Source organism: Thermobia domestica, chromosome 7, assembly GCF_964235325.1.
Source record: "Thermobia domestica chromosome 7, izTheDome1.hap1.1, whole genome shotgun sequence".
Taxonomy (NCBI): domain Eukaryota; kingdom Metazoa; phylum Arthropoda; class Insecta; order Zygentoma; family Lepismatidae; genus Thermobia; species Thermobia domestica.
In genome coordinates, this window is record NC_137460.1 from 74,927,540 (window position 1) to 74,949,745 (window position 22,206).

Consider the following 22,206-nt stretch of genomic DNA (forward strand, 5'->3'; position numbering starts at 1 on the left):
GGATCTCATTTGCAATTTCACCGTTCCTTCCCGCTTCATCCACTTACGGAGGGAGGTTGGAGCGATAATTTTCTAGGAATTAAGATTTCCTTCTTTGCATTATGGCACTTGCACTCTAATCATCTTTTCCTCTGTTGCAACATTCTCGAGTCGTGGAGTGATAAATACCCTCTGTGATTTCCTATTCGAATTTTTGTTTGGTGTTTTCATATTAGTGATACTGGGCGTTTTATCTGATACAGGTACCATGTCTTTTGAAAACATAGTCATTTTGAAAATGGTGACCCATATGAACAATATTTTGCAACAGAGCTCTTTAGTTTTTAAAGATATGTCGAAGGAGGTATCACTTAACCCATGTTTCCACTTACAGTTTTGAAGTTCAGCCCTGGTCCCCCGTGGCCCTGCGAGTCACTGCAATGCCGATCGATGTCCCCATCATATTTTCTATTTGAGATTTGTTCGGTTCATTTATGCTCAACCGTTTTCATATTAGTAGTAATGGACTTTTTATCTGATACAGGCAACATGCCTTGGCGGCCATTTTGAATACAGTGACCGATATGAAAAATCTTTTGCCACAACGCTTTTTAGTTTTAAAGAACTGTCAAATGAGATATCACTAGCTCTATGTTTTCATTTAAATTTTTTAAAGTTGGGCCCTGGGCCCCCAGGAAGGGCAGCCTTGAGTGGCACCACGACAAGACCATTCGATTTACTCCATGACATTTCCTATTTGAGTTTTTGTTTGGTTCATTTATGTTCAATCGTTTTCGAGATATTTCCGTGGAAAGATTAAAATGAGCCATTCTGTATATAAAATGGACCATGCCATAAAATGGGTCATTCTCTATATATATGGCCCATGGGCCATTCTATATATATATATATATATATATATATATATATATATATATATATATATATATATATATATATATATATATATATATATATATATATATATATATATATATATATATATATATATATATATATATATATATATATATATGTGTGTGTGTGTGTGTGTGTGTAGTTCATTAACACATATATATGTAGGTGTTAATGAACTATACCGACAAACTTTAAGAGGTGATTCTTCACATGAAAATAAGAGAAAAAGTTCATATGGACCTATGGCGAAAAGTGCATAGTATCAGAGCTAGGCTGTCCAAAAACGCGAAAAAGACAAATTTCAAGGGGCCCTATTTCGAATTCGAGAGACTGTGGATAGTGATCATTATCAGCGTAAAGGAATCACGAAAACGACAGATATTAGTGTTGAATTCGTAGTTTTCCAGGTCGCTGAGTTTAACGGTATCAGCTTTCATGATATTCAAGTTCATCCTCACCCATCGGGGTGGGAGTGGGAGAGGATGGCTTTTTAAAAATAATCACAACTATTAGTTAGCTACTGTAATTAGAGCGAATTAAACACATTAACATATTTTCTCGCTCTTGAGCGGGACTGTGCGGGTTGCTAATTTTAAATATTAATTTATTGTGGATCTTAAAAAGAATTCCAATATTTTGCCGCCCCCTAAATCCTGCCGCCCTATGCTCGGGCAGAATAGCATTTACCTAAATACGGGCATGTGTATAATATAAAATAGGATTAGCCGAATGGTAAATATGTGTAAGCATGTCAATATACTGAAACTGCTGCATAAGTTGCTTATACAAGCTACTCTTATCCGTAACTGAATATTTTGTAACTTGTCATCACCATAATATCTCTCTGTGTGCTCCATAAACCAGTCGAAGGAAGGTACTGACTCTTTCTTTTGTGAATTTTGTTATGTATGAGTCCGGGCCACTTAGAGTGTATGAATTAGTGAGGATGATGGTTTCATTATTCCTGGCTGACATGTTTGAAAAACGTTTCTATTTTCTCCTTGTTAGCTTGTCCCGTCAATGCTTGTCACGCAGACGAATAAACCCAGAGGGAAATATGGTATATATACATAAGAGTGCTCTCTACACACTGTATTGTTGAGTGAATGGGTGAGTCAGTACTAAAGAAGAAAAGAAAGGGGAAAAAAGTTGTAAAAGATGATGATGATGATGATGCCTTGTAGTAGTAGTAGTAGTAGTGTTGGTAATGTTCAGGGCCGCTCAAGTGGTAGAGCGATGGGGCGCGACAGGTGAAAGACTGTATTAAGGTTATGGCTCGTGTACGGCGGCCTCCCTTATCCATAATGGCAAATCCCAACACTTCAGTGAGTGAGAGAGAGAGAGAGAGAGAGAGAAGAGGGGGCGAGGGAGATACCTCATCCTATCACCAGAACTTTCCTTTTCCCCCACCTTCCCTTCATATCTGTACATCTTTTATTTATTTCACGTTTCATATTTTATTTATTCCTTTTTTTTTTTTAATGTTGAGTCTGATTTTCTAATTTTATCTGGCATGTTGTTCACTTTGTAATGCCTTAAGGAAAGGCGTTGTTTGATGGGGGTTATCCAGTTCAAAGCCAGAGACGTGGAGTGCCTGACAGAAATAGATCTACACGAACAAGAAAGTTTCATTTTCGTGGATCAAAAATTGAGAGAAACATATTGTTTTGCCTAGCGCTTAGATTTTTCTGACATTTTTCTCTGTTTTAAATTCCTAGGTCTGACAACCAGAACTTACATATAAGAGAACAAATCTATAATATATAATATTTTGAGCGGATAACTCTCCGAAGATTAAGATATACACTAATTCATATATCTAATTGAGCTCAACAAAATGATACGAACAAGTGTAAATTCTCATTTGTAATTTTCTACATCAAAACTACTTTCTGTAAACCTTAAAAAAATGTCCGATAACACCGCCACCTATTAAAGTGGAACTGATCTTGAAGTATACATTTATCAAGCTTTTCATTATGGTATTAATAACTCGACACTTGTACAGTCAGCGACAAAATTTCTTTCCATTTGAGGAAATTAGTTTCGTAAATAACTTCAGAATGAAAAGGTACAATTTGAGTAGTTTTTTTTTTTTAGTAAATTAAAAAGAATGTAATTTTCTGTACATCCCAGCCTTATCACAGCTGTACGTTCCAGTCATACCACCGTTATTCCCAAAATAAATTTTACCAATCGGAAAGAACTTTTGTCGCTAACTGTAGGGATGCGGATGAGTCGAGACATATCTCGAATTTCGACTCGACTCAACTCGAATTCGAGTCGAGACACTTTGTAAAATTCGAGTCGAGTCGAGACAAACGTATTTCTCGACTCGAATTTTCGAGTCGAGACACGAGTCGAGTCGAGACTGCTCGTAAAAATCTCGACTCGAACCGAATGTCTCGAAAATCTTTCAATGATTTTTAATATTATTTTAAAGAAAGTATTCAATCAGAAACAGCCTTGAAAACAATTTCAGCATTTATTACTTTAGAAAGGTATAGAACTCATATAGTTAATCTTTCGAGATCAAGATTTAATTTTCAGCTCAATTCAGTTCATGAATCCTGATACTTTCTTCATCATGACGACGGAAGGATGCGAATCCGTCGTGTTTCAAGGGAACAGCTCCTTGACACCTGTACTGCGGAACGGACACAAGCTGGCGGCGGCTTAATTATGCTCTGGGGAAAATTTACGTCAGCATCCATGTGTCTAGTGAAGCTTGAGCAAGGCACCATGACGGCGAGGCGTATCGCACACTGCTTGCAGACTACGTACACCCATTCATGATTACCATGTTTCCCAACGGAAGTGGTATTTTTTGACAAGATAATGCACCATGTCAAAAGGCCAAGAGTGTGATGGAGTGGTTTGAGGAACACAAGGGCCAGGTCTAATGATGTGCTGGCCTTCTAATTCACCGGATCTGAACCCAATCGAATACATCTGGGATGTGGTTGAACGTGACGTCGGAGCACATCGCCCCCCTCCCCGGAATTTACGGGAATGAGGTGACCTGTGTGTGTGCACATGTGGTGTCAACTCTCTCTCCAGCGACCTACCAAAGATCGTTGCATCCATGGCAAGACGCGTTGCCATTGTTATTCGTGCCAAGGAGGACATACTGACAATTACGTAGGTAGTCACAATGATCTGGTTGATCTGTGCGTATATTTTAACTTATATATTTAGTCTGGACTCGAATTTCGAAACGTCTCATTTCGAATTCGAGTCGAGACACGAGTCGAGACAGAAACATGTTTTCGAGTCAAGACACGAGACGAGACAGGCTTACATCTCGACTCGACTCGTGCGCATCCCTAGATGACTGTAGAGTGCAATTAATGAAATTTAGTTCTAAATTATGATTTACTTTTAAACTTTATATATAATATACATTTATCTTGATATTCCCTTGTAACTTTTAAACTAATGTTCAAAAACGTTGAAATTTTGTACTATGCAAATATCGGCAAAGGGCATACTCTGCGATATCACAAGGTTAATATATTGCCAACCCAATATAAAGTTATATTTGTTCCAAGGATACTACGTCAAATTATTACTTATTTCAAATCTACATGTAAATCGAAAACATCCAGGACCACACTTGTCAAACTGTTACGAACTAGGGTCCTTGTTTCAATCCCAGCTCCTGCGAAGTGTGCTTTATGGTGGGGAAGCACCGTATGCATGTGTTTTTCTCTGGGTTCTCCAATTTCTTGACACTTTTTTCATTCTGCCAATGTCATACATCTCATTATCACAGTCACCATAAACCTTGGTGCATAATCGTGGGACGTTAAACTAAATAAAAACTTTACATTTTAAAAAATGGAGGGGAATTTCGGAACTTCAGGAGAGATTTTGTCCCCTAATAGTGCTTTAATAAAACTCTGGAAACAAACTCCTGTCCGCTTGAGAGACTTACTTCCATGCGAGAAAGATATGTTCGATTGGATCTCATTTGTTGCCTATTTCACAGAAACAGTGACCTTCCTGTACCTAACATTAGCAATAATATTATTTAACCCCCCCCCCTTTTCTTCCTAGTCCATTTTCAGTGCCTGTACAACAGTGACGTAACTGACATATTCACAGTTTTTTTCCTTTTTTTCTTTTTCTATTTGTTAGCTTTTCATCGTGTTTTTCGCTCAATATTATCAGGTGTTTCCTTTCCCAAGGAAGCTGTCATATCACTCCCATCACTATTAGAACACCTTATCACCACCACAAATGCCATTTACCAGTCACCCTTAGTGCAAGTACTTCAACTAACAACGATTGACAAGTGATTTTCAACAGGGTAAGAGAGGAGGGAAGGTGGAATATTAGATTATGCATAACAAGGGTCGAAAAATTGTTTTAAAAAAAAAAACTATCTGGGAAGTAAGCTAAGCTAGCAGTGCAACTGTAACAGTAAAATACAAGTTGAACAGTTTCATTTAGGAAGGAAAATCGTTGAATAACAAGTAGCTTCACGTGTACACACACCGTAGGAAGGAGTTTGTTCATGGGCGCCCGAAGAAGGGCAGGGACCCACCCCCGTGGCTCACGAAAATGTGTACGTAATATAGATACCATGGAGATGGGCTCCCTCTAGAAAATTTTCTTCGGGTACACCTGAGCTGGTTTCTAGAGCGTGATATTTTATCAATGCTGTATATTAAAGAGGAGATGAAATATATTCGTTATGAGTAGAGTAACCCACATTATGCTTTATTATTTTTTTGTTTAATTATGTTTTATTTTTTCCAAATTATGCTTTATTGTTAATTTCAATCATTGTTTTTTTTTACATTAATCGTATATAATGTATAATATTTACTATATATTAAAAATTCTAAATATCTTGATTTATTTATTAATATTTTATGCAACCAGTTTCTTTCATATTTAATGAACTTTCTACTTAGTGCACTGTAAAGAGATATGATTTACTCGAGTCAGTTTTATTTGTCACTTGTATGCGTCTTAGAGATGACAGAAAAGGAAAGTAAAAGATGCCACCAAAAAGTACAGAGTGCTGAAGTTCAAGAAATAGACATAACAATATAATGTGGAGTTCTTGTGTATATTCATTGTTGGCGGACGCGGAAAGTTTTCTTCTTTTCTTTTTTCTTTTCTCCACATCAAAGGATTACACAGAAATAAAATAATCTTTTCATTGTTGTCCTGTTAGGTTCTCAATTATTGCAAATATTGGTTTTTAACAAATATTCATAAAGTGTATGTTAAACTTGCAGTTAAACAATTTTTTTCAAGAATTATTCTAATAGAATTTTCCAAGAATTGTGCTATATATATTTTAAATTATGCTTTATGCTTTATTTCTTTATTATTCTCTTAAAATTAGTTTCTTCTGGACCCTTAGACAAGCACAACCATGTTCAAAGTAAGCTACAATTGCTGTTATACTTTTTATGTTTTTGGGTTGCCCCAGTTATGAGTAGCTAAATGTTACTATTTTTACTGCATAACGACAAGGGGACCAGACGTCCCGTTTTAGCCGGGACAGTCCCTTTTTTCCAACTGTTGTCCCGTTTTTTTCTGATTCTCGAACGGGATGTCTAAATGTCCCGTTTTTAAGTAAAAATGACCTAGGTGTCCCGTAATTATTATTCAAAATATAAATCGTCAATGCAAATTCTACTCTCTTCCGTACCAACACTCGTTGTCAAGGTTCAGCCGTGTCTAGAACTTCTGAATTTTCAAATGGGAATTGAGTGTTCGTGGTTCAAGTGGGAATTGAGTGGGAATTCTGGGTGCTCAACTAGTTAAAAGAATTGTTGGGTAGAACTTGCAATCGGGAACCATTATTTGTTGTGTGATACACGTAAAGTTAGAAACGGTGTGTTATCACTCTTGGGTATTTTGTAAATTGAGAACACTTCTGAGTCCCAAAATGCAATCTGGAAGTCAGATATCCCTCCCTCCCCGTAACCGATTCGTATGCGGCCCGTTTTCGGAAGTGAAAACTCTGGTCACCTTGCATAACGATCAACGTTAAAACTAGATGTGGTTGCTTTCTGGCACTTCCAGTTTGAATAGGGTTTCAAGACAACGCTATTCTTAGAACGCTAAATCGATCCCCCCCCCCAAAAAAAAACTGCTTTCCTCTCTTTTTTATCGTTTTTTCTCTATCTAGACCAATATTGAATGCGGAAGTTGTAGAGGATTTTTGTCACTTCCGGTTTTAGTAGAAAGTTATGGGTGGAGAAAAAACATATTCTTGGGACGCTAATTGATTGCATTAAACCGTTTCTCGCTATCTATGATCGTTTTTGCTCTGTAGTGATCAAAGTTTAAATTGGAAATGGTTGATTTTTTTTTACCACTTCCGGTTTGAATATCACCTCGTTTAACGAACTTGAATCCTAACTTTTGATCTACACCTTGGCCAAAATTGATGGCGATCCATCAAATAGGGCATAGTGTAGTTCTAGAGACTTTTTGCCTCCTGGACGTACGGAGGCGTACAGGCTAAATATATAGCCCAACTCCTTAATAATATAAAAACTCCATATTTTGATGTATGAAATAATTCTATGACGTTAGGGAGCGAAAAGAAAAATGAAATGAAATCTTCCAGTTTTACATCCCACGATTATGCCGGTTAGGCTAAAGGTGATGATGAAAAATGAATGAAATGGTAGAATGAAGAAAGTTGGAGGAAAGGAAGAACCCTGAGATAAAACCCACGCATATAGTGTTTTGTCTGTCATAAAGTTCACTTGGCGCAAGCTGGGATCGAACCAAGGATCCCTGCACCAGAGGTGAACGCTCTACCAAGAACCATCGCGGCCCCGTTAGGGAGCGAGAGGTCGATTACCATATTGGCATTATTTCTGTCTTTCTAGATTCAAGTTTGCTACTTCTTAGTTATTTTTTTTTTTTTTCAAATAGAATCACAATGTGATGATTGATGCCAACATCCGGTTCAACGACATTGCGCAAATTTTTCCAGGGATTAGATCGTCGATAATCTCTGTAATCTATGACTTATTATTGAGGATCAGAAAGTGATGAAATTGCGCAAATTTCCACCGTGACATTACCAACAATAGGATTCAGAAAAATTTTCCTTGGGGGAAAGAAACGATATTTGAAGCCTCCTATTAATAGGTCTACACAAGGTACCGTAAAACGGGGCTACTTTGACAGGTTTTGGACTAGTTTAGATGTGTACACGGGACACTTTCTGCAACCAATGAATGATAATATTCTCATCATAACAATAGGTATCTAGGCTATCCACTACTAAACCTAAGTCTCAACAAGTAAGTTTTGGCGGGAAGAAATTAAGAAATACCGGGCAAAGTAGCCCCGGGGGTGGGGCTACTTTCACATCTTATGTATTTGCTGTATAAGATTAAAGTTACCCAACGTATAGAGCTATTTTGACATGGAATTTATGTAAAGTGTATAAAACACTGTTTTGGTCATGTATGCTGTACACTTGATAAGCACGAAATCTTTATTTTGTTGTGGTACATCATTATACACCACTATACAAGTTTTTCTAAAGCTTTTCTTTTAACATCTTTTACTTTGAACATACCCGGTGTTTTACCTTACATTCTTACTTTATTTTTTACTCTACTTTATTTTTTTTACATTACTTTACTTTTAACATAATTACATATGTACCGGTATGTTATCTTTACATGTAACAATGGAAAGAAAAACCTTAATCGTCAACATCACAGTCGTAACAAGCATACTGAGAATTTTTTGATCCATCATTACAAAACCCACAAACCCATTTTTTGCACAGGACACATTGAATCCACTCTTGAGTGCGAATTAGATTATTCATTTTTGGGGGAATAAACAGTGGCGGATCTAGAAGTCTTTATATTATATATTGGGGGACAGGAAGGATATTGAGAGGGGGTAGAAATACAATGGGAGAAATCCCTCATCCCATCCGGCAATTCGCACCGTGGACACCATATCAGCCTTTATCTATGAAAGTATATGCAACAATTCTCACAGGTAGCACGAATTGCTCATCTGTCAAAGTAGCCCCGCTCTATGTCAAAGTAACCCTAAATGTCAAAGTAGCCCCGTTTTACGGTACTTTTTTTTGTTTGTTTTCGTCAATATTAACTCCATCCTGAAAGTTTCACTGATGTTTCTCCAGTTTATTGCTTCTTGTTTATATTACCCTCCTCACTAAAATTTGCTATTAATTCTCGATCCTGATTGGTTCGTTGTGATTCTCATACCTCCATTGGCTTGTTATATTATTCTTATTATATATACGCAACTAGCACACTGACCATTCATTCTTGTAACAACATATACGATGATAATATATAACAAATCTTTCTCACAGCACATAAGAATAGTAACTAAGATGGAAATACAAATACAAGGATCATTTATGGAAAGGTGAAAGGAGAGTTACTAAGATAGATGGTAGACACACCTGAAATAAGTAAACAAATGCTTGTTTGAGACTAGCCAAAATTGGAAAATGTAAATAAATCCTTATTTCTGATTTGTCGAACGCCTGTCCATGATATTAAAGGGAATTTCTAGAAATATTTATATTTTTTGTTTATTTTACGTAAGTTTGATTTCATTATAGTTTTCCAATAACTATTTGCTTCCAATCAAGGATAAAAAATGGGTAGGAACACGAGGAGACACTGTTCCTCCACTTCCAGAAAAATATCTATGGCGCCCCTGCACTTCCTAAAAAATTACAATGGGCAAAGATAGGCACGGGAAACGGCGTGACGTCATGCGTCCCCCTACCTTTTCATATCCACTTTTATCCCTCTTCCAACAACTATTTTCTTACAGTTTTAATCTTACAGCCAATCTTACAGTTAGACATTATACAAAAAGTTATTGACTGGGACATGTTCCCCGTCCACCTCTCTAACAACTTCCATGCACACACATATAACAGCGATATAACTAAAAATGCTATTGTCAGCCATTACTTTGTATTTTTCCCCTAAAACGACTTGCGTTTTGGTGAATGTTTTTATTAGTCAAAGTGTTTATGATAATGATGGCATCGTTGCATAACATTTTTGCGCAATTTCCAATGTTGTTGCCTGCTCATTAAAGCCTTATCTGTGTCAACAGATAAGGGAGTGAAAATTTGCGCAATTTCGGTGCAACCCCAACGTCAACTATTCTGTGCCCCTACCTAACAGGACTAACATAAGACTTGTTCACACAAAACTAATTGTTATTATAATTACAATCCTAGTAGGATATTTATTAACATCTCGTGGGGTTCGGTGGTTAGCGATAGAGGCTGTTGTTTATTGGCTCCTTAAAATTATGTTATCTTTTGGGACTTTTTTCTTATGTTGTTTTTACTTACACATAACTAAATACAAAGAAATGTGGGGTGGGGTCCGCAACGTTTTCTTAGACCCTGAGACTTAATTTTTTTTTAATGGCTTGAGGCGGCAAAAATATTAAATACGACCCTATTGAGGACATAAATTTGAAACTGAAGTTTTTCCGCATGTTGTTACCACTGTTGCTTCTATTATAACCACTAGTATTACTAACACAATCATACCATTAACCTAATGCATTCTGTAGTAAACTAATTAAAAATAACAAAAAATAATAATAAATAAAATAAAATAAAATAAAATAAAATTTTTGTCCACGAGCTTTCACGTCGAAAATGGCCTGAAACAAGAAGATGCGTTGTCGCCATTATTATTTAACTTTGTTCTGGAATACGCTAAAAGGAAAATCAAAGATAGCAACCAGGGCCTAGAGTTGAACGGTATGCACCAGGTTATGGCATATGCTGATGATGTAAATTTAATAGGGATGATAGAAGAACAATAGAAAGAAATGCAGAGATCTTATTAAACGCTTGCAGGGACATGGGTTTAGAAGTAAATGCAGAGAAAACTAAATACATGGAGGTGCGTCGGGACCGTAATACAGCAAATTATAAATGCGTTAAAATATTAAATAATACTTTTGATAAAGTGGATAGTTTCAAATATCTAGGATCAATATTAACAGAGGAAAATCATATCCACGAAGAAATTAAATGTCGATTAAAAGCAGGGAATTCGTGTTACTATTCGGTTCAAAATCTCTTGTCGTCGCTAATTCTGTCGAGGAATTTAAAGCTTAAAATATATAAAACGATAATCATGCCTGTTGTTCTGTATGGTTGCGAAACATGGTCTCTAACTCTGAGGGAAGAACATAGACTGAAAGTATTTGAGAACAAGATCCTGAGAAGAATATTCGGACCCAAGAGGAACGGGAATGGGGAATGGCGGAAACTTCATAACGAGGAACTACATAATTTATACGGTTTACCCAACATTGTTAGGGTCGTCAAGTCTAGGAGGCTTAGGTGGGCGGGTCATGTAGCTAGAATGGAAGAAAGTAGAAACGCTTTCAAAGTCTTGACTGGAAGACCCATCGGAAAAAGACCATTAGGAAGACCTAGGCGCAGATGGGAGGACAATATTAATATGGATCTCGCAGAGATTGGAATACAAAGTAGAAACTGGATGCAGTTAGCTAAGGATAGAAGTCAGTGGAGAGCTTTTGTGTACACGGCATTGAACCTTCGGGTTCCATAGGCCATAGAGTTAGTTAGTTAGTTAGTTAGTTAGTTAGTGACCATAGACGACAAGGCACCTAATACTTTTTGGAGCTCCTCGCTGCGTTAAGAACAGTCCTACTTTTCAGAACCATTTTATGGAAATCTCACGTTCTCAACAAGAATTTCGGGCATCACACGAACCGTTAACATTCTATCACCTGATCATAAAAGTTTCATTACATTAAATACTTGTTCAATATGTGTATCACTGAATAGTATAGCGAAATGTAATATACTGTGTTTGAATAGGTTTGAAGCATCTGATTTTACGAGAAACTCATTACATTATTTACTATAGTTATTACATTTATTCTTCCTATCTAGTGTTGATATAGGCTTTAAAACAGAAAAATCATTGTACAGTGCATTTGCATAGAAACTTTTTTTTTTTTTTTTTTTAAGTTTTAGACCATTAAATGAAAACAATGTTGGTGCCACACATACGCAACAATTTAAGCTTTTGGTTACGATGAAATATAATCGTTGTAAATACTATAAATAACTCAGTACAATATATACAGTATATTTATTGTAAAGCATAAATAATTATGGGTAATTTTTAATATATTTAAGCCCTTAAATTGTTTGTTGACTCGTAGACCCCTGCAATGTATGTCGAACCCGGGCCTGACTCGGAGACCTGGTAATCCTACATGGAACGCAGCGTACATAGGCAATCAGGTTATCTGTGTGTTCTTTGAAAACCTTCCTTGTGCTTAGTGACGATTTTAGATTTTTCTCTGGGGGGGATTTTAAATAAACGTTGGGGGTGGGGGTAAAAGTACTTCTGCGAAAATACTGGCAACCAGTTTGAGCATGATCGGAGAAATGTCATGGTGGTGGGAATTCTGTAGTTTCGGAGGAAATTACCCCATATCCCGAGGGCCACCCTTGAAATAATCACTGTCCATGTTATCATCAGAGCAAGACTATTTAACAGCATGCATTTATACCTTTCACGCAAGAAGTTAATGATTTTATCTTAAAGACTGGAATATAACATTTACTGATTTAATCTTCAAGCTAAGCAGACCATACATAATAGATAAAGACTTTACAATATTTATTTCGAAACTAGACTATATCAAATAAAAACTATTCTACTTTCGGCTCTTTCAATAGCAACTAAGTTGCACGTATATTTCATTTTTTTTTTATATATATTATTCTAATTATCACAATGTGACTTAATTTCAGGTTGTTTGCGGTGAAGCGTTGTGGTCGCTGCCAGGCGGGAATTTCAGCAAGTGAACTCGTGATGCGTGCCAGAGACCTTGTGTATCACCTGCAGTGTTTCACCTGTGTTTCCTGCAACCGACCTTTAGCCAAAGGTGACCAGTTTGGAATGAAAGAAGGACTAATATATTGCAAAGTTCACTATGAGCTCCTCTTTCATAGCGATTATTGCGTCACAGAACTAGAGGGCGCCTGTTTCTCGGATTCTCCTGAATCAAGGTTGCCGTACTTTAATGGTGTTGGTACTGTGCAAAAGGGTCGGCCACGGAAAAGAAAAATACCGGAACCAGATCTACCTGTATCGATGCGAATACCTCCAGCATTAGGTAAGTACGTCCTTGGAAATCCAAGTGCCCGTTTTTACTTTTTAGATGATAATATGAATCTTACATAGGAGCTTAATGTTACTGAGAACATCGGTGATGTCTTGTTAGTTAGTTCCGGTTAACATGCTGTGGTTTCAAGAATCTTCTGCACACCTTATGAGTGTAATCATCAATGAAAAACTATTTATCAAACCTTATATGTTTACTTTCATCTTTTTTTTTTTTTTTTTTACAGTCTAGCTTCGAAGACTATGAGTGATTATATATATATATATATATATATATATATATATATATATATATATATATATATATATATATATATATATATATATATATTAAAATGATGATGTTTCCGAAGAATATAGTTAAATCGTTATGAAGTTTGCATAGGATCAAAAGAAAGAGTACTCCTTCAAACAACAAAAAAGAATAATCAGGATAGCTTAATTACAATTTTCACACTACACCTATTGAAGTGTTTCATGGTCTAGCTCTAAAGACTATCAGCACATCATGAAATTTATATGGGACAGTGGAAAAATGTGCTTTAAAAAAATCGGTGCTCGCTAGTAAGTCGAAGTGTGTAAACCTAGAAAAGTACACTATATATATATATATATATATATATATATATATATATATATATATATATATATATATATATATCTTCTGCTTTCGCGGCAATTACACATTCCATGATGATCAGAACAAGAATTACTTGAGTCGTTCTTTCTAAGGATATCTATAGAAATTCCGTATAACATACTTAGGTACAGTTACGAAGTTACAACAATTTATAATCACTAAGTGTTTCTGTGGACACGATTTACTTACACCACCAATATAGATTGGTTGCAACACAATACTGATATTTTTCTGTCTTTATTTTTTAGGGTGAAAGAAACATACTCTCCAACTTAAAATAATTTCAACACAAAGGCTACTCATATTAAGATATTTTTTTTTTTAGTGTTCTTTTTCAAACTTTCAATTCTTTTATTTGATTTATTTTCTTATTTGTTTATTTTACTTTTTCCCGACTCTGAATTTGAATGATTTTGAAGAGGAATTAAAAGAATTGAAAACAACTCATATTTGCCAGGTCCAGAAAATCAAACCAAATATCTTTGCAGTGATTAACACGGGGGAAACACTCTGTGTCATTGTATATTCAGTAACGTAACGTGATGTTTCGAAATGGATAGGCTAAAATTGTATTAACTGTTCAGCATTCAAACTCAAGCTATCCACTTCACTTTTATGATCAGTGTTCCTTTCAGAAAAAAAAAAATGTTTCGGGGGGGGGGGCACACTTAGTATTCGGAGGAAGCACATATTACTTTCACACAGTTCTATTCTGTTTATTATATTATAGACGTACTATTTTGATCTCCTCCGGGAGCACTCTCAGAGCTCCAAGGAGGGGGGGGGGCAGTGCCCTCCCAAAAACATGTCGCGAAGAAACCTTGCTCATAAAAACCAATACCAACGTGCTAATACAGAGTATTACTATTGCAGAATAACACACAATAAATTATAGTATTACGATCACAAATACACGTTCTTCGCACGGGAAGAATAAAATTTAATGAATACAAAACCGGAATTTTGAATATTGCGGGAGTTTCCCTGTAGAAGTGGAATTGTCAAAAATTATGAAACTCTGTTTCCTTATTTTCAATGAAAAGTTTAAATAACGAAAATAAAAACAGAATTGTTAATATAATAAAAAAATCTTTTTCCCTTTTTAGACAATGAAACCATGTACAGTTGAGTCTCGTTAATTCGAACTTGGATAATTCGAAATATTGGATAATTCGAACAGAAGTCCATTCCCCTTGAAAACTGTATTGAAAACAATAGTAAAAAATCGTGGATAAATCGAACTTTTGAACCTATTTTTTGGATAATTCGAAGTAAATACAGTTGAAAATGTTTAATGTTGGACAGATGTAAAGAGAGAAATACAGTTTTAACGTGATTTCAATTGTACAGATGCAGCCGCAGGGAAGAGTAATACAAAAGGTAAATAGAAAATATATGTAATGATAAAGATGAAGGTGAGTTGGGGAAGAAGTAAAGATAGAGAACGTGTGCCAATCTTCTCTTGTTTCAGAATTGGTTGAAAATTTAAGATGAATTATTGATAAAGTCAACCAAATGTTATTAATATCGTATTCCACGCAATACATGAAATTCAAGATTTATTGAACGTACAAAAACAATCAAATTTAATCAAATGAGGTTTACGACTTCTTAAAAGTGAGAACAGAATATTCAAATTGTTACTGGTGTTTAATTGTTTGGGCTATTTAATGTATGTTGTAGTGTTGTATTTAAATATACTTTCCATTGTACACGTAGTTTGAATTATGTGGAGTCAATGTCCTTTGTTAGTTTGTTGTATTCGATCACTTAAATAATAAGCTGCTTTAAAGGTAAAGTCAACACCAAATGAATATGTTTTTGATGCACAGTACTTTGGTTTGTTTGTTCTTATATATGTGAAAATGAATGTTGTTGGATAATTCGAATTTTGGATAATTCGAAGTTTTTTCGTGTCCCTTTGGACTTCGAATTAAAAAGAGTCCACTGTATTTCCCTATTTTTAATTAGGCTAAGCTTGAATATACCATGAATTTCAATCCCCCAAGTTAACCAAATCTTCACGTTTGACATCTTCAACATAAATTTGAATACTATAGAAACTTCGGTCATTTTTTTTTTCCTTTAGGAGTGGAGTTTTTGAAAACGCCGAAACATATATTTCTTTCTTTTTGATTAAAAATTTATATACAGAATGTCATTCCTCTAACTTAAGCTAAACCACATATTGGTAATTTTCTGAATACAGAATCGAAAATTTAGATACTATAGAAATTGTATGAGATTTTCAATACACTGTATCTATGAATAAAATTATTTGTAATGAGGAGTTCATGTTCCAAGTGCATCTCCCTAACAGGGGTGTCATTTAGGGAGAGCAGGAGGCAATTGCCCCCTCTGAGTTTACGAAACATATGCTTCTTAATAAATTGTATTCTAATGTACCAACAAAAAAGTAAAACCCTTATGTCTGTGGATAATCTTGTCCCTCTTCCCTTGCTCCAAAATCTGAAATAATGTTACTGCTGACCAACTTCAGAGATATTCTGTTCTTGTAAAAACGATTAAAAGCCCTTTATGTATTTAAAAAAAAATACGAAGAATATTTTGCTTTCGTGACAAAAAAGAGTTTTGTCTTCAAATTTTACTTGTATGTTTGGGTGTTGATGGGTGTCATTTTTTATATAATAATATAAATATGCTTTGGCGGAAATAGCTATGATGACTTTGACTATGAAAGAAAGACATGATAGTTCACTTGTACATCAATAATATTCATAATATCATTTTTTCTTTGTATCTGTTCCTTTTTCTGTCAACAATTCCAAAACTGCTCTTGTCCATTTATATCAAATCCCAGAAAACCGAGAAAAACTGTAGGATCGATGCGTTTTGTAGAACTGGAAATATCTGAGGAGTTTTGTAGAACTGGAAATGAAGATCCTACATTTTTTTCTAAGTTTTCTGGGATTAGCTGCAAATGGAGGACGAGAGCTGTTTTGGAACTAGACGATTTTTATATTAATAGATGCAGTGTTTTAATAATTAGGAGCATTATTTTGAATTTGACGTATAAATATTTGGAGACGTTTAGCCTTATAGCCTTAATGGACTCTCCATCCCTGTTTACATTTTGCTTTGTTCGAAACGAAGACAATAAAGGTTTCCAAAGTAGGTGGTGATATTAATGTGTGTCTGTAAATGTTTTGTTTATCATAGAATGTAAACATGTTATAAAACTTGCAACATACTGTACTTTTAAAAATTCTAATTCTTTCGTGAATTGTTCAAACAATCCAGAAAAGAAATATTAAAAAGCAAGAGAAAGAAAACAGAGACTGAATTCGTAGCAAGAGGACAATGGACATAGAGAAAAAAACTCATTCATATCAGTTATTGTGTTTGAGTTCTGTGTTAGAAGATTCTCTCTTTGCATAATATAATTTGCCCAGTTACCCTCTATGTCGGATGTGGTGTTTGTCCTCTATCATGCTAAATTACCTCTGCGCAAATACGAGACTTTTTTGTGAAGCACAGTGCATTATATACGTGGATAAACTTAAACTGTGAGTGATAATACGAACATTTACATATATACAGCGGTGAATGAGGAGTGGGAGGGTAGTTTATTTTTCTTTTCTCTTCCTTATTGTCTTTTCTTGTACTTTATCCTATCCCTCTTACATGTTATTTTCTGTCAGAAAATATTGACTTTGGAGAACCAACCGCAAGAAGTCTCCCTTGTGGCAGCTTCTTGGTTGTCTACTGAAACCCCATGTGTAGCAAGAAAAGCAACTTTGACGTAGCAAAGGGTTTGAGAAAGGAGGGTTAGCGAAGGAACTAGGAGGATTTGGCTAGTTTTAATTATCTATTCACTTTAACCACTGTACCACTCAAACCGAACTTGGTGGTTTATTTCATTAATCAGATATGTAAATACAGTATTTGAACACTGATACCACTGTTTGGTAAATATTATATTATGAATTCCATTATTGAAGGTTTCACGAACGTACAATGAACGAATGTGATGTTACGAAAGCATCACAGTGTAAAAAGCGGCTAAAATAATAGACGTTTAAAAAAGAATGTCCGAAAAAAGCTTTTCTGCAACACAGATATAACGGATTTGACTCTCATGTGCTCTTTTGTCTTGTATGTTAACACAAAATGTATATCATAGCCATCAACTTATTCTAATTTGATACGGCTTAAAATTAGAAGTTGTTAATTAGAAAATGAAGTTACTGGCCACTGCGAAAGATTTATATATGTAATTTCAATTTGCAAGATCTTCGTGAGTATGCCATGCGACTAGAGACTTAGACCTTTATAATGACCATTACCATACTGGACTCTGCCAAGACGAAATCTAGAAATAGACCTTTATAATGATCATTATCATACTAGATTCTGCCAAGGTGAAATCCAGGAATAGACCTTTATAATGACCGTTACCACACTAAACTCTGCTAAGATGAAATCTAGGAATTACCTTTATAATGACAGTTACGATATTGGACTTAGCCAGATAAAACCTAGGAATAGACCTTTATAATGATCGTTACCATACTGGACTCTGCCAAGAGGAAATCTAGGAATAGACCTTTATAACGACCGTTATCATACTAAATTTTACCAAGATGAAATCTAGGAATAGACTTTTCTAATGACAGTTATACTAGGCTCTGCCAAGAGGAAATCTAGGAATTACCTTTATAATGGCAGTTACGATATTGGACTTAGCCAAGATGAAATCTAGTAATAGACGTTTATAATGACCGTTACCATACTGGACTCAGCCAAGATAAAACCTAGGAATAGACCTTTATAATAATAGTTATCATAGTGGACTCTGCCAAGACGAAATCTAACAATAGACCTTTAAAACGACCGTTACCATACTGGACTCTGCCAAGATAAAATCTAGGAATAGACCTTTATAACGACCATTATCATGCTGGGCTCTGCCAAAAGATGAAATCTGGCTGACGGGAAACTCGTATAGAATCCGATGAATGGCTGTACAACTGAGTGTCAGTATGACTGAATGATCACGAATGTCCTTTGTTCTTACTTCCTTGAGATAGATACAGTAGAATGTCGACGAAGGAAGAATAGAATTCCTTTCTGTATGAGGAAGAAATTCGCAAACACTGGAAAACTTGCAAAACTATCAAAGATTGAGAAACGTTTGTGTAATCCGCAACCAGGACCGCCCGTGGATTTCATGGGCTCCCATATCTATAAGTTTTCTGTGAAAGCCTCCAGTCTTCCCCAGCCCATAATAAAGACAACTTTTTAAAAAGTATTTTTTCAGGGGCTCCTCGATATTTGTCACGGGCACTCTTATGGTAGTTCCATTTCCGGCTGGAGCTCATGTGGTTCGGATTCCACGTTAATCAGTAGATCCACGTTTCACATAACCTCGCTGCTGAACGAGACGTTAAGCTCAAAATCAAATCAAATCAACACAGATGTTTTCTCAGTTATAGGAAGAAAGAATATAAGACTATGATGTAAACAATACTAGTACGTGTGCTTGTGTCCAAGAGTTGTTTGAACACACCTATGCCAAGGTAACGTTCCATTCAGGATTGTTGTTAGTGCCTTCCAACAGGGGTGTACTCAGGGAGTAGGGTCCTTGGGGATTGAACCTCTCCTTCGCCCCGGAAATCCCGACTTTTCTGTAAATTTAGTCTAATTTTAACGGTGATTTTTTTTTACAAGTTTTAGTACAATTTATCGTCATATTAAATTAAGACCAACCCCCGCGAAAAGTTTTGGATTCCATTCCACGAACAAAAGTCGTGCCGTACATGCTTGGCTCCCGAAGATTCTTCTTTACATTATCCTGTAATGCTCTCAAATTTTATATTTCCAATCGTCAGCAAACATTAAACCATCTTAAATATAAACCAATGGGCCTATGAATATCGTTTTTCCACCTATACTAATATTGGGTAATATTAGTCTTTCATCCCAATACAAAATGGGAATCAATTCATGAATACTTATTCGAATATATACGTCATAATTAGGGTTAAGATTTCTATAGCCTAAATTAGAAGATATACATGCATTTATGCCGTAAACAATATCCAAAAACAAAACAAAAAGTGCCTTATCGTAAATACCAGTAATATTTCAAGAGGTGACTCGGAGAAAATTCTTTCGGCGTCATATCTCCGAACAATGCATACTACCAGTATTTTCATTGTTAGGGATGCACGCGAGACGAGACGAGACGAGAAATGGAAAGTCTCGTCTCGTCTCGCAGCCTCAAATGTTGGTCTCGTCTCGTCTCGCAAATGTGAAGCCTCGTCTCGCGTCTCGCATAAAATTTTGAGTCTCGTCTCGCGCGAGACTTTCTCGCATGGTCTCGCAGTCTCGCATATATTCTGGGTCAAAATTTTGCAATGTATTATTCTATGGCTGTTAATGAATGATGATGTGATATTCTGTCCGAAGGCAGGTATTTGACCTAAAAGTCCCTTGGCAAGGTGAATCCATGGTGGTTTGCCATTGCTTTCCATGGGATGAATGTTCATGACATCCTAAGGAGACGGAACCTAGAGTTCAATATGGTATCCGAACTTGTATCCCCTCCGCTCCAAATTAAAAGAAAAGTTGTGCTGAAATTTGATTGCTGGACCATTAATTTTCGTCAAATTAATAGCATAATTTACCACAAAACCAGCATAAATTGTTGCTGGATCCAACATTGTCTTCCAGCTCAGAGTTCTCCAGCAATATTTTCCAGTATGCCATGCGGGCACATTTTTGCCCCGAAAAAAAGTCGCCAATGTAATTAGGATATAAAGAATATAACGGTTCCGTATATTTTTCTGAACTCATTGAACCAAACCCGAATCCTTTTACTATATCTATATGCAAATTTCTTCGTCTTTATTTAACCGGGTTTCAACCTTGTCTTTGCCTGCTTCTAGTCCGAGGAATGCTCTAACGTCACAGTATCCAAAATTGACACAGATTGTTCCCTTAGAATAGGTTTGGACTTTCTTTTCAGAAAGTTTAACATGTTAAACTCTCTAGCATTAAATTTGTGGAAGCAGCAGAGAAAATATAAAAATGCGTTACTTGTGTAGGAGAACAGTGCTGCCATCTATTGTCGCCTATCTCCCTTTACACCAACCACCAAGGAATAACATTACTTGTGTCAACGGAGTTGTGGATAACGCAATATGTTAACAATTGCGAGAATCAAAATATCCAGCAAACTATACTTGATACGAAAAAAGCTTTCTGGATGAATTTCCAGATCATACAGTTGAACTAACTGCAGTGTTGCCAGAATATCAAAACCTGAAAAAGTTTTGGTTAACTCGACATCACTGGTGTCAAGCCACACAGACAGACCACATGTATTTTGATCCTGAGCTAAGTAAAATGCTGACCTTACAAGAACACGGTTTCGTGTAACTTCCTACTTCAACACCTCAGTTGTAGACCGCATTTTATCAGTTGCTGAGAAGCATTCTATCCGGAGAAAAGGAAATGTTGGGTCTGACAAACTAGGGGCCAGTGCTCGTGTTATTCAAATGAGAGATTATTATTTTTTTTTTTTTTTAAAGTAAGTGTAAGTGCCACCAAATCTATAGGGCCATCCTACCAAACCAGTGTTTGAATTAAACTTCCGAACTAGAGGAATATATAGAAAGAAAATACTTATTCCATATAAAAATATCATGTTATTTCAGCGAGCCGAGCCAGGGATAAACTTTGACGAGAGGGGATTTCCCCGCCATCCCCCAACATTAATCGCTAGTAGTAATGTGAAAAACACAGAAACAACAGAAATATCACATTTCGCAGCAATAGGGAGTCTTATTCGCTTTTCAGACCAAAAACAGAAGTTCATGTATTCGTGCGCGCCCGCGTGTATGTGTTTGTGTCGCAAAATAAAGTCCTAAATCGATGCTGTAATAAATTTCCAATTTACAAAGCTTTTCTCTTTTAATGATGTTTAGAAACTAAAGAAGGCTTTAATTCTTAAAATCAACCTTGTATAATAATAAATCTCATAAAATGTCTATTGCCCCAATCACTTTTTTGTTCCTGGAGGCATTAACGCTCAACTTAGAAAACTCAATAAATGTAAAATCACTAAATATACAATTAAATGTAATTCATAAATATTGCGAGACTGCGAGAAGTCTCGCGAGACTTCTCGTGCAAGACTTAACCGAGTCTCGTCTAGCATCTCGTCTCGCATGGTTTTGTCTCGTCTTGCGTCTCGCATAAAATTTTCACTCTCGTCTCGTGTCTCATCTTGCAAATGCGAGACGAGACGCGAGACGAGACGAGACGAGACTTCTCGGGTGGCACCCGGTCGAAAAGTTGTAACAGATTTTTCAAGTCAGTTATCTTGAGCGAAGTTTTTTTCCTGAATTTTCCTCATTTACATCTGGCAACTGCCGGAATGGTACCTAACATAGAAGTCCCAGGCCGCTTCCTTCCTTCCCCGTTCTTTCCTTCGTTCCCTATTTCTTCGGA

At 36.0% G+C, this 22,206-nt stretch overlaps 1 protein-coding gene across 2 annotated transcripts in view; it reads left to right on the forward strand.

Moving 5' to 3' along the window:
• Nucleotides 1-22,206, forward strand: part of LOC145690197 (LIM/homeobox protein Lhx9-like) — a 196,851-nt gene that overhangs the window by 89,177 nt on the left and 85,468 nt on the right. For both annotated transcript variants that reach the window (XM_081764847.1, XM_081764846.1), the window contains exon 3: nucleotides 12,716-13,080. In XM_081764847.1, the coding sequence (XP_081620973.1) occupies nucleotides 12,716-13,080 (365 nt within the window). The remainder of the gene's footprint in view (nucleotides 1-12,715; nucleotides 13,081-22,206) is intronic.